This window comes from Cyprinodon variegatus, unplaced genomic scaffold (assembly GCF_000732505.1).
Source record: "Cyprinodon variegatus isolate N-32 unplaced genomic scaffold, C_variegatus-1.0 Scaffold309, whole genome shotgun sequence".
NCBI lineage: Eukaryota > Metazoa > Chordata > Actinopteri > Cyprinodontiformes > Cyprinodontidae > Cyprinodon > Cyprinodon variegatus.
The window spans coordinates 27,804-41,899 of NW_015150762.1; the positions used below are offsets into that span (position 1 = coordinate 27,804).

Consider the following 14,096-nt stretch of genomic DNA (forward strand, 5'->3'; position numbering starts at 1 on the left):
GTGATAAATAACAGAATTTGTTTCCAGTTCAAATAGTTTGGATAACATATAGAGTTTTGCAGTTTTGTCCCAGATACAATATCTGTATCAGTCTGAAAATGTATTTTGCTTTTAATTCTGAGAATATAAATCCTGCGAAATGTAAGGTAGCTGTCTTAATCTTCCCTCTGAAATCTTAAACTGGCAGAGCCAACTGCTTACTTGAAACTGCAATGCAGCAGAGCTGTGGGTAAAGATTTCCCCACAACTGAGTTTTATCTGGAGAAACACAGAGAGCAGCTGAACATTTGCCAAATTCCTTTGCTTTATAGAAAACAGTAATCATCATTTTCTTGTGTTCATCCAAATTTTTTTTTCTTCATTTGCCCTTAAAGACAATGTGGTGTGGCAATCATTCCCTATAAGGAACGTTTCGGATAAATGTTAGTTAATAAGACTCATGGTCATAGTTGAGGAAAATAAGCCAGCATCTGGTCTTAGAGCTTCGACCCAGCAGTACAATTTTTTCATCTAACAGGTGATTTAATTCGCCCTTTTCATTATGACATTACGTTCTAAAGCAAATGGGAAAACAGGAAGTGGTGTCAGACATGACAGAGTGAGACAGAAAATGTTTACCTCTGATCTTATTAAACACTATTTATTTCCATGCCAACACAAATGCCAGCCAGAGGAAACTGGACATTAACATTTGTCCTGTCTGGTGTTCAGTACTCTCAAGCACAATCACGCTGTACTCACTGGGGTGTTGGGTTACCAGTGGCCTCACATTTCAGGATGATATCTTCTCGAGAAAATGCTGTTACCGATATCGGCACCTGTGTCAGGTTGGGAAGAGTTTCCACTGAAAACACAAGCAAACAAAACATGCATCACAATTTTTTATTAACTTAATTTCACTGCCTACATTAATCCTACACAAATGCATTTACAATAATACATGAAATCGTGCTTTTCACGTTTATTTAAAATACAATGTTATTTTTTATCATTCTAATTTCAGATTCAGACAGTCCCCACATCAAAGCATCCAGTGATACCAACAAACACAGCTCAGAATGGAGACAACAGCACAGACACTACACATACAGTATATATGATGGGAATCTGATAACCCTCAGCTCCACCTCCTGTTTTTTGGATTAATAATACATTTTACCAAATTCTTTTCTTTATATGGACCCAGATCCATCATAGTCCAAAGTGCAGACAAATCTGGTCTTGCACTGCAGTAGATAGCCAATGTTTATTGAGATTTCCCTCGCCCAAAATGTAATATTTCTATTATTTTTCAGATGATTTTCTTACAGATCATTAGTCCAGTTGCAGTTAGCATTAATTTGTTTGCTCATGTTTGCCAGAGCTTCCATGTTGGTTAAATCATCTTAAGTCTGGTGTAAAAAAAAGATTATGGGGAGTGACGATCAAGAAAGATGAGAATGTCTTTCACGGATAACAGAGTTGGAATCTGATTTAACTGAATTATCCTCACAGACAGTTTCATAAAATCTTTGCTATGCAAAAATAAAAGTGAGTTTTTCTATTAGTATTATAGTTTATTCTATTTGCTCAAATCTTGTCTGATTCTTTTAACTATCAGGTACCATCATGTTTTATAAGCTAAATGTATTATTGATGCAGGTAAATACATACATTGTATGGCATCTCTATTACCCCTTTAAATGTAGAAAATCTCTTTAACCCTTGAATGGCCCTAAGTTTGAAAGCAAATCTATGTTTTATCAGCTTTGCATGGGAGGCCTACATGAATGGAACATTGAGCACGACACTTAAAAGCAGACATTACAGAAGCTGCAATCTGATCTCCGTTGCAGGAGGGAGTTTTAATCACAAAGTAAGGCAGAGGTCTCATTTTTTTCCCCAAGTATCAGATATAATCATATTTCTTGATCCAAATGTATTACTCATGCAGATAAATACATTTACCACATGGTTTCTATGACCTCTGTAAAATTTTTAAGATTGAAGTTCCTTAAATATAGAAAGTTAGGTTGGTTCCTGGTGGCCTTTAGATTTAAAACTAATCTATGCTTTATTCTTTCTGCATGATAAGCCTACATAAATGGCTCACTGTGCACGACACTTTGAAGCTGACGTTTCTCTATTGCAGAGGGGGCAATAGAGAAACGTCTATACATGCAGGAGGAAGCTTTAAAAAGAATGCCTACTTGTATAAAGGAACATTAGTGCAGAGAAAATTGTATGTATTTTTGCTCCAAAGAGCTCCACATAATGATTTACTCTCCGGTTTTTCATTCATTCATAAAATTCTACAATTAAACATATTTGCTGATAGAAATAAAAAAAATGATAAAAATCATGGGTGTTGTTTAAAAGTAGGACATGTTTTTGTTTATGTCAGCAATAAGGAGCTATCACAGACATGTGTTACAACAATGGAAGTCACTTACAGGTTTGTAACTTATCTGTTTGTCCACGGAAGCACAAAAGAAGGAAAAAGAGGAAACAAACATGTTTAATATGGTTCAGCCTCAGTCTTCTGTAATGAAGCTGTCAGCATGGCTGTAAACAGAGAGTAAAACAGTTGGACCGTAGCCCCTGTCAGATCAGGCCCTCATGCTGCTAAATCAACACAGATAAAGGTGTTCATTATCATTAGTTACTTATCTCTGAAGGTGGTCCTCAATCTGTCTTGAGAAGATTCAGTTAGGTCTGTCAGAACCAATAGAGGTGCCAAATCTGACCAGGGTGAGTCTCAAATAAGACCAAAATGAGTACAGCATCCTGAAGGCTTTCCCTTCCCAATTTGTTACTTAACTGCTTTGCTTTGTGCTACTATCCAGCTAATATGTTTGTTTCTCTTTTGTTAAAATCAGGTTAATATTTACTACTCTGTTTGGGGCTGCGTGTGCTGAAGCCACGTGCTCTCGGTTTATCACATACAAACTGCATTTAGCAGAAAAGAAGTAAAGTAAAGGTGCTTCTATCAGGAGAGAAATAAAAGATTAAACTGTAACTGTAACCTGCAGAGCCTGGAAAATGTTAACCCCTCTGTGCATTTTGTCTCATTAAACCAAAAACTTTATATCTCAACACATAGAAGCATGAAACTGTGAAGTGAAAAAAAAACACATGGGTGGATTTAATCAGACTCTGTTACCTCTAAAGCTGGGAAACCTCTAAAACCTGCAGGACAGTGGCCCCCGAGGATCGACTTTGGGGATGCCTGCTCTAAATCATTTTGTTAGACGTCACCCTGTTTGTAAACTGTGATCAAATTGCTGAATAGAATTTAATCTTATAAATGCAAGTGGCCTGTGAATACAGCTAAAAGGCTCTTTAGAGAATTGATTAACATCAATCATGAAACCCAGGAACACAGCAAGCTGGTTTAGCGAGACAACTTTGAAGTCTAAAGAATAGTTCTGAGGTCAAATATATCTTAAGAATTAAAAATCTCACAGAGTTCTGCTCAGTCCCTCATCTGAACATGAGAAAATCCAAATATGTTTATTTATCTTTTGCAAGGTTTTTTTCTAGTTAAGTTTCTCTTGAGTATTTCTGAAGAGTTTTAGTTAGTTTTCTCTTACGTTCTCTGGTCATTATTTTTGTAAGTTTTGGATTATCTTAAACCTGCTATCACTGAGCAGTATAATGAAGTTTGGTCTCATCCAATCCAACATTGGAGTGTTTTTGATTACTAAACTGACCCATACTACTGAACCAGCCTGCGTCGTTTATGGTCCTACCTCTGAGGCAGGTCTGAGACATAATTGTATGACTCAGGTTAAGAAGGGGCTACTGGCGTAGCATGTAACAATCCACTGATGGGTGGACCTTAACCATAACCCGAGCTGTAGTTTTTTCCTTACAATTTTCCCTGTTTCATAATTTCTCCCTCTCCAGATCCTCATTTAATTATTAGATTCCATTCACCTGTGTCTCCTCATTTACATTTTGCTTGCACCTGTTTTCCCTCATTATTACTGAGCCTTCAGGTTTTCATTGGGTCCTCATTTCAGGTTTCCACAAATGTCTTCCTGTTTATTTTCCTATGCTGAAAATCTGCAGAAATGTATGCCATGTACAATAGGAAGATTCCCACTAAAGCATATTCATGTGTTTAAAGACATATGTAAGATTTTACTGAGAAATATCTTTAAAATGGGCTTTTTATTTTTCCCTTTATGACTAAAAAAATCCTTTGATGAGCAGGCTGACACATCTGTAGTTCGGCACAGATGCATCTATAAGCCTGTAGCCTATTTTTCTGAATTTACTTTGGGTTGGAAATTCCTGCATTGTTCAGCTGGTGTGACGTGAAGAGTGTCCATGTTGTATGTGTCCTATAGTCAGAAAGAGGACTCAATAGTGTCCGACCTAAAAAACAAAGCGTTATATTCAAGATGCATTTTGTGGACACTCAGAAGCTGTACAGCTCAACTCTGACATGGACGGCTAAGGTGAAAAAAAGCAACAACAAAAAAACAAACCTTGTAAATTATGAACGTAAGCTACGAGAATGAGCAGAAGAGTGCTGCAGGTCTGTGTTTCAGCCACAGGTGGAAGTATTATTATTAGAAAACTCCATAATGCCCCTGAAAATGGACAACGTCCAGGTTGGAACTCAAATTTAACTGAAACACAATTTTAAAACGTCTATTTTTTAAACATGGGTTATTTTCTTTCCACTTCCCAATTTTTCAATATCATCTGTTATGTCACCCAATACAATGTATTCCAGAATAAGGTTGTTTATGTTGGCATAAGAAGAAGAATTGACAACATTTTCATTAGGCTCTGGATGTGTCCAGTTGTGGTTTTGTGTGTCAATGGATGGGCGGGTTGGGGGTGTGGCATGCTATTGGAGGGCTGCTGGTGGGTTTTTGAGGTAAATTAATTCAAACTGTGAAAATGAAGGTTCACCACTGAATAATTTTTTTAAAGGTGTGATCTGTTAATACTGTTTGGGAAAAAGTTTTCCCCACAATACTTCTAGAGAAGTTAGCTGTGGAGCAGTACTCACAATGTTCCGGGAGGATGATAGCTCCCTGAGCAAGCAGGAAGTACAAAGGGAGGAGGATGAGGGGGAGAACAGGGGAGTATGGCCCCCTACAGCCCATCCACGGATGCTGTGACACGCACATCTCTTAATGTCCCATCAAAAGTGACAAAAAACACCCACACGTTCATCAACACGGGACTACACAGAACCTCCCAGTTCATGCACCAAGCCAGACAGTCTCCAGGGAGGCCTGCTGGAGGCAGGCGATGGGTTAACAACTGTGTGCCTTAATTTGGTCTTCCAGGGATCTGTTGTTGTGGTGTGAGGCGAGTGTCTGACTGAGGATCCTGAAACTGTGTGCTTCTCTCTGACGTTTCAACAATCCCTCCCTCTGCAGCCAACTGTGGAAAAAGAAAAAAATAAGAGAGAATGGGGGGAAAGAAGGAGGGAGAGAGGAACATGGGGGTTGACCGGGAGAACAAAGGCGGGATAAGACGGGAAGAGGCCAGGGCACAAGGGACAGGAAGAGACAGACATAAAAGAAAGCTCATTAATTTCATCTAACAAGACAAACAAGATTAATTCAAATGAACAATTATGGCTCATAAAAAATGCACAACAGCTTCTGTATGTAAAACCTAAATATCAAAAAAATACTTTTATCTCAAATCTTGTTTTTTTTTTTAAAAAACTACATTTTTCAGAAGGCATGTGTGTTAAAAAGATAACAGAGTTAAGTCCAGCTCAGATCAAAGAAGCAGATAAAAAAATCCTCCCCACAAATTAGATTACAATGAGGGATGGAGAGCATGAGTGTTTCTGCCACACTGAATATCCATTCACCTAAACATCTCCTTTGTTCCATGAAGATGACGGGGCACTGACCCGTGACAGTAGGCGTGTCAGGGGGTGATAAGAAGCACTCATTTCTTCCGTTTGCGTCTTTATACCACTGATTGTTTCCGTGCAGCTCAAAGCCATACATTTATCATTTCTCTTGTTTTTTTCACAAATGTCTCTATAATCTGTGCGATTGAGTTGGAATGTCCGATTAATCTGAGTGAAGATCTCTAATCTTGTAGGCATATTAGGGAGCATGAGGAATGACTTTTGGTTACTACTGTCACTCTCAGTGGGTGACTGGAAGAGACTGGGGTCATGCACTGACTCAGAGATATGACGCTGTTAGTCATCAGCATTGTCATTGTAGAAAATGGAATAATCATACTGACGAAAAGCATGAAACAATGGAACAGACGTGGTCTGAGAGCTAGGAGCCTAGAGTAACGCAACAAAAGGATCTATACCTGATACATTTTTTTTCTCATACTAAAAAAAGTTGTCTTTGACTGTATATACATTTTTATTCATAACATTTTTCCCCTAAATCTGTCTTCTTGCAGATGTAAAAACCAACAAACCAAAAAAAAATCAAACAACATATACACACAGGTGAATCTCTAGACATAATTTTTTCTGTCAGCAATTTTCCTAAAATCCTTATTTTGTGACGGGTGGTTATTTTGAAGTAACTTGTGACTTTATATCTTCTTAGAAGCTGCAGAATACTGTCTTTAAAATTATGGGCTATCTTTTAAATTTAATGAGTACCTTTTTAACACATTATTACTTTGAGAAATCACAAGATACCTTCAGGGACCCTGTTTTAACAGGGTGACCTGTGACCATCTAGTTTATTAGGGTCTTACAGGTTACGTGTTAAATTTACAGCATGCTTTCATGAATGTTCAATAAAACCCCATTGTTTTATTGGGGTGACATGTGATTCAGTTTTGTGAATCGTGCATGTTTCCCTAAAAATTACAGGTTATTTTTCTTTTTTTTTCTGTTTTTTGTTTGTTTTAATATTGTTTTTTACAGAATAGCTTGTTTTTAGTGTCACTCTTGAACATCTGCTTTCAGTAGAAGCTGAAAGCCAATTTGAGTGACCAGCATACACTAAAGTTCTTGCCAGAACATTTAGATTACCTTGATTAACTTTATATATTATGGACTTGAAATTACGAGGTATTCCCCTTAACTTCATTGATTTCTTTCCTGAAATCATAAGATACTGTTAAAGACTCAGTTGTCTTGTAGAAGTTTAATTTTCAAGTTCCCGTAAGATATGTTCCTCAAATGTACAGATCATTTTCTCCACAAAATACAAGATATTTTGCTTAAAATTACAGGGCGCTTCAAGGAACCAGATAAAATTATAACGTGGCTTGTAAACATTTACAGCCAAGAACTTAAAGCTTATGATCCTAAGAGTAATAGCATAACTTTGCAAAAGTGCCCTGAAAAAAAGGCCCTGGCGAAAAGCCACCTATCGATACCTGATGGTTGTGTAGGGTAGAGCTGAGATTTATTTATTTATTTTTTAAGAGAGAAAATATTCTCATAGATCAAGTTGTTATAGATTAGGACATTTATTGAAAATTAATCATCATTGTCTGCCAGTTTTATTTAGAACTCTCAATTGGTAACAGAAAGCAAATAAATCTGCCAGAGGTACAGATCGTAGGTTCAGGTGTTTCTGCTTTGATCGTACATCTGGAGGTTCTGAAATAAGCTATGAGGTCAAAGGAAGTTATAGGAAGTGTCATATAGCATCATTCGCTAAGTGCTTTTTGGCTTAGGCCTTTTGCCAAGGCTTCTTATAAAACACATGGGATAGAAGGGAGTGACAGCTGGCATATACAGACCCCCGTGGGGCCTAATTATTATACAACCTGTGCCCAGCACACATCACTCTCCCCGTAACACAAATTTGTCTTCATGAGGACTATAAATCATACCAATCCCAGTCTTGACAAGAGATACTTTATATTTTCTAAAATGTTGTTGTACTTGGAGCTTATGGGTAACTGCTTACTGTGATTGCTTTCAGTCTAGACAAACCTTGAATGTTTGATGGCAAATAAATAGTCAGAACATGGCCAAAAAAAAAAAACACTGTAAAGCTTAAACAGCTCCAGCTTCTAAACAATCGAATCTGTCTGAACCCTTCCAGTGAATCTGAGAGGCTTTAGACAGCAGAGCAGATGGACACAATCAGCCACTACTCCCAGTGGAGGCCCAGAGGAGAAGGACAGGAAGGGAGGGGTGTAGGTGGAGCAATCTAATCAGGGCCGGGATCAGGGAGCACAAGGGGTGCAGGTGCAATCCATGAACACAACGGAGCAAAAAATTAACTCACTGATAGATTCCCATCTGCAAGAATAAAAATCGGTAAAAGTGGAAAGGTGGATGGAGAGATCAAGCAAAGGTGAGAAGGAGCAGAAGAGGAAGAAAGATGGGGGTAATTATCTTCCAGTGAGTGCACCGCAGACGTACGGGATGAAAAAATAAAGAGGTATTCCTGCCTTCCCCCCTTTTAGAGTCCATGTGGCCTAAATTCAGCTGATTTCATTATTCATGAGTCACACACACACACATCTTAATCATATTGTAGAGACACAAACGCATACCGCCTCCACACTCACACCAGCATTACACACACCAGGTTATTTCCTGGTATAACGACTGAAGAGGCAGGAAAAGCGATTTGTGGCCAGAAGCTTAGAAGTTTGAAACACAAAGTGCATAATTTAGTTCAGCTTAACTTTATTAGATAATTAGATTTTAATTATTTATTCCAGTTTAAAGAACAAACTGAGCTATCTGTCCCTTCTCTTATTATTAAAGTCAATGTATTATTTCCTAAATGGTAAAGAGAATTAACTATTTTAATACCTTAAAAGTTAATTTTGTAAATTACATTTTTAATGTGCTCACCGTTTGTTCCAGCCAGTAAAATAACCATCTCCCAGAGGACCACGTCCAAATAAATCAAGAATTTCCCTTGCAGCCTAGACGAGGTCTGATCAGAAAGACGTTGGTTTATGCATTTGATTCGCAAAGATAAGTGGCTGATTTATCAGCGGAAGAAGAAGAAATCAGAAACAGATAGCACCTAGCAGCCACATACACACACCTCTTCCTCTCTACCTTTAGATTTACTGCAGGTCTTTCTCTTCAAGGAAAAATATCTTTAAAGAAAGAGATTCTCCAGTGTTTCTTCATTTATCACCTAGACAATAATTACAATAACAACATTATTTTCCCAAACACCAAATTTGGTTTACTTTTCTTGTTCACCATCCTAACTACACTGCAGACGTAGACATTTCTACTCCTGCTACTTGACCTTGATGGATGGAGAGTTGGGTAATATTTTTATGGGAAATATCACAGAATTTTAGTAAAACATTACTGTTGAATGTTTTAGTAAAAAAAAAAAAAAAAACTGAATAACATATAATAACCGTATTAAGTTACCAAATTCTTCCTTTTCTGTGCTGAGTTCTGTCTTTTAATTATTTTTTTCTGTTAATGTGTTTCTTGCTTAATCCTGTTCAGATTCAATGGGGGTGCTGGTTCCTATCTCCAGCACACAGTCACACCTTGGGGCAATTTACTGGGAAAGCTGAATACCACTAAGTAACCCACGCATGCATGAAGAGAACATGCAAACCTTAACTTAAAGCCGCAGCTTGTATATGAAAGCAGAATCTTCCTGCTGTGAGATAACGTAGCCTAACATGCAACCCACTGTGGCTAACTACACACGCACCTCATATTGCCATCACCCTGTAGAGCAAATGTTAATTTTGCTTATTTTATCAACTATCATGGATCTCTGTCATCACTTATCACCACAGTGGATTTATTATTTTCAGCCTTTGCCGGAGGCAGAAATGGGTTTCCCTTTCCGCTGCCTGGTGCATCACAGATCCGCAGGAGCATCCTGTTAGTCATTCCAGCTAAAGAAGAATAAATTTTGGGTACTTAAACATATTTTCTGCTATTCAGGCAGTACTAAACAAATTGTGTGGTCTCAGCAGTTTTTAGCAATACTGGGACAAATTTAAAGCCCAAATAGTTAAGATTTGAAGCATTATATTGTTAATAAAGCGAGAAGTTAGAATGAGCTCACCTTGCAATTAAGAGATTTTAACGTAGATGGCTGCCACAAAAACAGAATGCTTTAAAAATGGGAGGGTTGGACCTTTTCATCAGAACCTCTGACAGGTGGAATTTCTTTAAGCCGGTAGCACACAACAGTATTGGCATTCATTGGTAATAGTAGTTTAATCTGAAAAACTCACACGAAGAGAAAAGACAATTAGGAGAAATGTATTGATGCAATTACTTTGTCTTTGGCGCTCAGACCTACAGGTAGGCAGGAAACATAGGGCTTAATTTTGATAGACATGCATGAAGAGGAGTAAAGAATAGGGCTGTTTCCTCCCCCAGGCCTGAAACTGGTGGTGGAGTGGAGATAGATAAAGTTGGTCAGTCTGTAGACTGCAGGTTAGCGAGACGGTATGCTGAGCTTTACTGGGAGATCCAGTGGACTGTATGAGCTGATACTACAGCTTCACTCAGGGACCTGGAAGATGGAAGTCCAGTTTGGATAACACAGGTTGAGAGAACCTGTCCATGATAAGCAAGCATGAAGCGACAGTGGAGAGGAAAAACTCCCTGTTGGGAAGGAACCTCTGGCAGAACCAGGCTCAACATGGCGGGCTTCTGCCGGATCGGTTAAGATGAGACAGAGAATGCAGTAAGAGTCCAGGAGGAATGACACTCTGATTAAGCTTTAGCTATGATGGTGGAGGAGGGGCTGGAGGTGGGTTGAAACTGTGTCATCTGAATGAAGTCACAGCGCATCCGCCGTCTGCGCAAAGAAGCAGACAGGTGCGTATCGGAGGTGGAGGTGTGGTTCAAAGCTGATTGGCTGTGTCGCGGGTGGATGTAGTAAAGCAAATAGTTTCTTCAGTTGAACTTCTGCCTAGGTTCCAGATAACGCAACAGCAATTAGAAAAATCTACCATGCAACTTAAACACTCCCAACTTGGATAAAGCATTAGGTTTTAATGGAGCTGACCCCAAAACAGTCCTCAAGATTTTGCACTTGTGAACCCAGAAACCAACTAAAGATTTTGTGTAAAATCATGCTGGAGTTTATCCACTTTACAAGCACTCAGTCAGAAAAATCTCCTCTTTTATGACTTGTTATAGAGACATGGGTTCCGACATTAGAGTTTATATCACAAATTTACAGATCATCACAGATTTCTACCCGTTTTTAAACATATCCAATTAGTTTTCCATTTATATAAAGATTTCTTTTACTCTATTGCCTTGGAAATGTATTTGAAAAAAGATTAAAGCCTTTTAAATGTGACTAATAAAGACAACAACTTGAATGTCAGGATCTGTCAGTATTTGGGTTTGAGTCCTCCAAAACACAATTTATATTTTGATGTTTTCTTGGCTGTGAATCAGAGGTGGAGAGGTTGTATTTAGCTAATTGATCTCCACCCTGCCAGACGTCAAAGTGTCCTTGGGCAGGACAAGGAACCCCCACACTGCTCTCAATATGCTAATTGGTGTGTAACTGTGTGTGCATTGTAAGAGCGTGTGTAAATGGATTAGTGAGAGAATGGCTGATAACGGCTCTATTTGTTGGTAAATACAGGAAAAAAGATGAGGAGTCTATTTAATGACAAGAATGTCTCTTTAAGGTAAAAACTTTTATCGTTCGCTTTTCTGCCTGGTAGTCAGAAACAGTGGTTTCCTTTGGTGACAAGCGTCACACACCACACCTGCCTAATCTGTGTCTCAAATTCGTAAGAAAACACCAGTATTAAGATTTCTTTAAGATTTCTTTAAGCTTAGTTAGAATCTCTGTGAACATGCTCGCTTTACGAGAATTCAGCAAAAACATTTTTTGAAATCTGCCCAATTGCCAAAAGGTTTCTGCACTCAAGTGTTTGTTTAAGGAACAGTTTTTTGTTTCTTTTTTCTGTCTTTCTGTTTTCTGTCTCTTTTCTTGTTTTTGTTTTTTTTAAGTGTTCTGTTGAAAAGAAAATTTGTCTTTTTAATTAGAAAAAAGATTTTAATCAAAGAATTGGGTATGGTGGAACCCCATACATTTCTAATTAGAATATGAAACAAACTGCAAACCAAGCCAAAATGGTAAGATAGAAAATAAAAATCAAATAAGAATAAACAACTAGAATAAAAAGCCAAACACTGATATAAAAAAAAGTAATAGGTTATTATAATCAGAATACTTCCTTCCTGTTCCTTTATTGTGTTATAGTCAAATTTACTAATGGGAATTGGGAAATGGGGATTGTCTGCTGGTCTCAGAGCTCAGAACGGTTCTTTCACATTTAAATTAGGTGTTAATGCTGTAACATGGTTCAGTCACCTCTGCAGACACAAAGCCCCACTCTCAGTTGTGTTTGCAATTTGCTCCATCAACACGACAAACAAAGCAATTGCACAGGAATGCATAAATATGTCATTAGTGATGGAACGTTCCTGGATAAATAGCAACCCACTGTGGGTGGGTTCCAACTCCAGCTGGGGTCTATTAGATTTAGCCGAGGGGTGAGAGGTTCCAGCTGAGAGAGGGAACCAGCTCTCAGGGTGCAAACACCACCACATCTATCAAAAGCTTCAATCTCATTGTTTTGATGTCTCGACAATCACTTCCTTATTTCCTTAGGATATTATTTGGGATTTAGATAAGAATTAAGGTAAAGACAATTTTAACAAGGCCGTGTTGAGAAACTTGCACAAGATGCTGCAAATGATGACAAGTCTTGGTGTTTTTATCATGCAGTGGTGCCTAACCAGTTGAATGGTGCACCAGATTTCTTGTATACCATCTAACAACTGGATCATTTTGTCTAAAAGCATACCGAGGTGAATAACCTGCTGATTACTGAGAATCTTAAAAGGAACTGTGTTGTGTTGTGCTGAGGTATATCCAGCATCAAAGACGGCATTTTCTTGAAAAGGTCAAGTTTCTTTGAGTACTTCTATCAAAATGCATATCTATTTACAAAAATCAAGAACGCCTAATTGTCCTCAGTCTTTTCTGATATACATCCCAGAGCATCAGTTTAAGTTCAGTTTTATAAAACACCAAATTAGCTCTGCCACTAGTTGCGTCGAACAAACCAGGAATCCATAGTGATCTCTTTGGCCTCCTTTTGGTTAGAAATTACCTGACTTTTACAAGATTACAGTGAATGTGGAGTTCATTTGCTCAGCACAGACACACCCTAATGCAGGATTTCAAACCAACCTACAGTAATACAGTTAGGACTCCAGACTCACAGAAGACTGTGATCAGCTGTGCCAATCATCAGCCTATCAGGCAGCCAAGGAACTCTACATTTGAGAAGTCCACCTCTATCGGTTGAATCTTCCCCTACAGTCGCTGAATTGAAATGCTTTAACTGAACAAGGAAGGAAAGGATCCTCCTTATAGACCATTAAACGCAGACACACCTACATGGACTGCCTTTGAGATCTGGATTGCTGATGGCAGCTTGGAGGAGGCTGAGTGTGTTCTCAAGCTAAAGCTGCAGGAAAACATGTTCAGCTAATTGACTTTGTCCAGGCTCCACTTTGTCTGTTACATTTTTCATACCTGATACCACACTGCCTGTAGTGTTTGTCCAGAACTTACACTCTATTATTTCCATAAAAATGTCCTTACTTTACTCAATACACAGCTAAATGACTCTCAACTGTATTTTTATTTATGTCCTTTCACACAGAGCATCCCAGTCTGGACCATCTAAGAACCCCTGTGGAGCTTTTTTAGCTTCAATCAGACTTCTTCATAGGTCTGTAGGCTACAGTCTGCCCCTGACCAGTGCATGCATCGGTGAAAGTGAGATCTAGTAGATCAGCATTTACCTTTGTACAATAAGTGATGGTTATAACACAAACAGAATAGAATAAAGAAACAATCCCCATTATGAATGAACCAGGATGTGTTCTAATTTAATTGAACAAATGAAATGATTGCATTAAAGGAAGACTCACCTTTTTGGTTTGTAAAGCTGAAAACATTACAACCTGGTCCAGGTCTAATGCAACGGTCAAAGCCTCATTTATAATTTATGAGATAATTTGCTTTTAGCAGAACGGTTTGATGGATTGATCAGAATAAGTGGGGTTATTGATTTATGTGTAATCTTAAAGCATCCATCCATCCATCCATCCATCCATCCATCCATCCATCCATCCATCC

The 14,096-nt window shown here is 38.3% G+C and overlaps 1 protein-coding gene across 3 annotated transcripts in view; it reads right to left on the reverse strand.

The window, feature by feature from the left end:
* The window catches only part of LOC107090732 (neural cell adhesion molecule L1-like), a 53,301-nt gene that overhangs the window by 26,746 nt on the left and 12,459 nt on the right, over positions 1-14,096 (reverse strand). Inside the window, exons 1-4 of one of the 3 annotated variants that reach the window (XM_015384289.1) lie at positions 9,969-10,110; positions 5,009-5,388; positions 2,433-2,447; positions 742-844 (exon numbers count right to left, since the gene is read on the reverse strand). In XM_015384289.1, coding sequence (XP_015239775.1) covers positions 742-844; positions 2,433-2,447; positions 5,009-5,129 — 239 coding nt within the window. In that variant the 5' untranslated portion in view covers positions 5,130-5,388; positions 9,969-10,110. Of the gene's footprint in view, positions 1-741; positions 845-2,432; positions 2,448-5,008; positions 5,389-9,968; positions 10,111-14,096 lie in introns of those variants that run through there. The other 2 variants (XM_015384288.1, XM_015384290.1) reach the window with 2 other exon arrangements.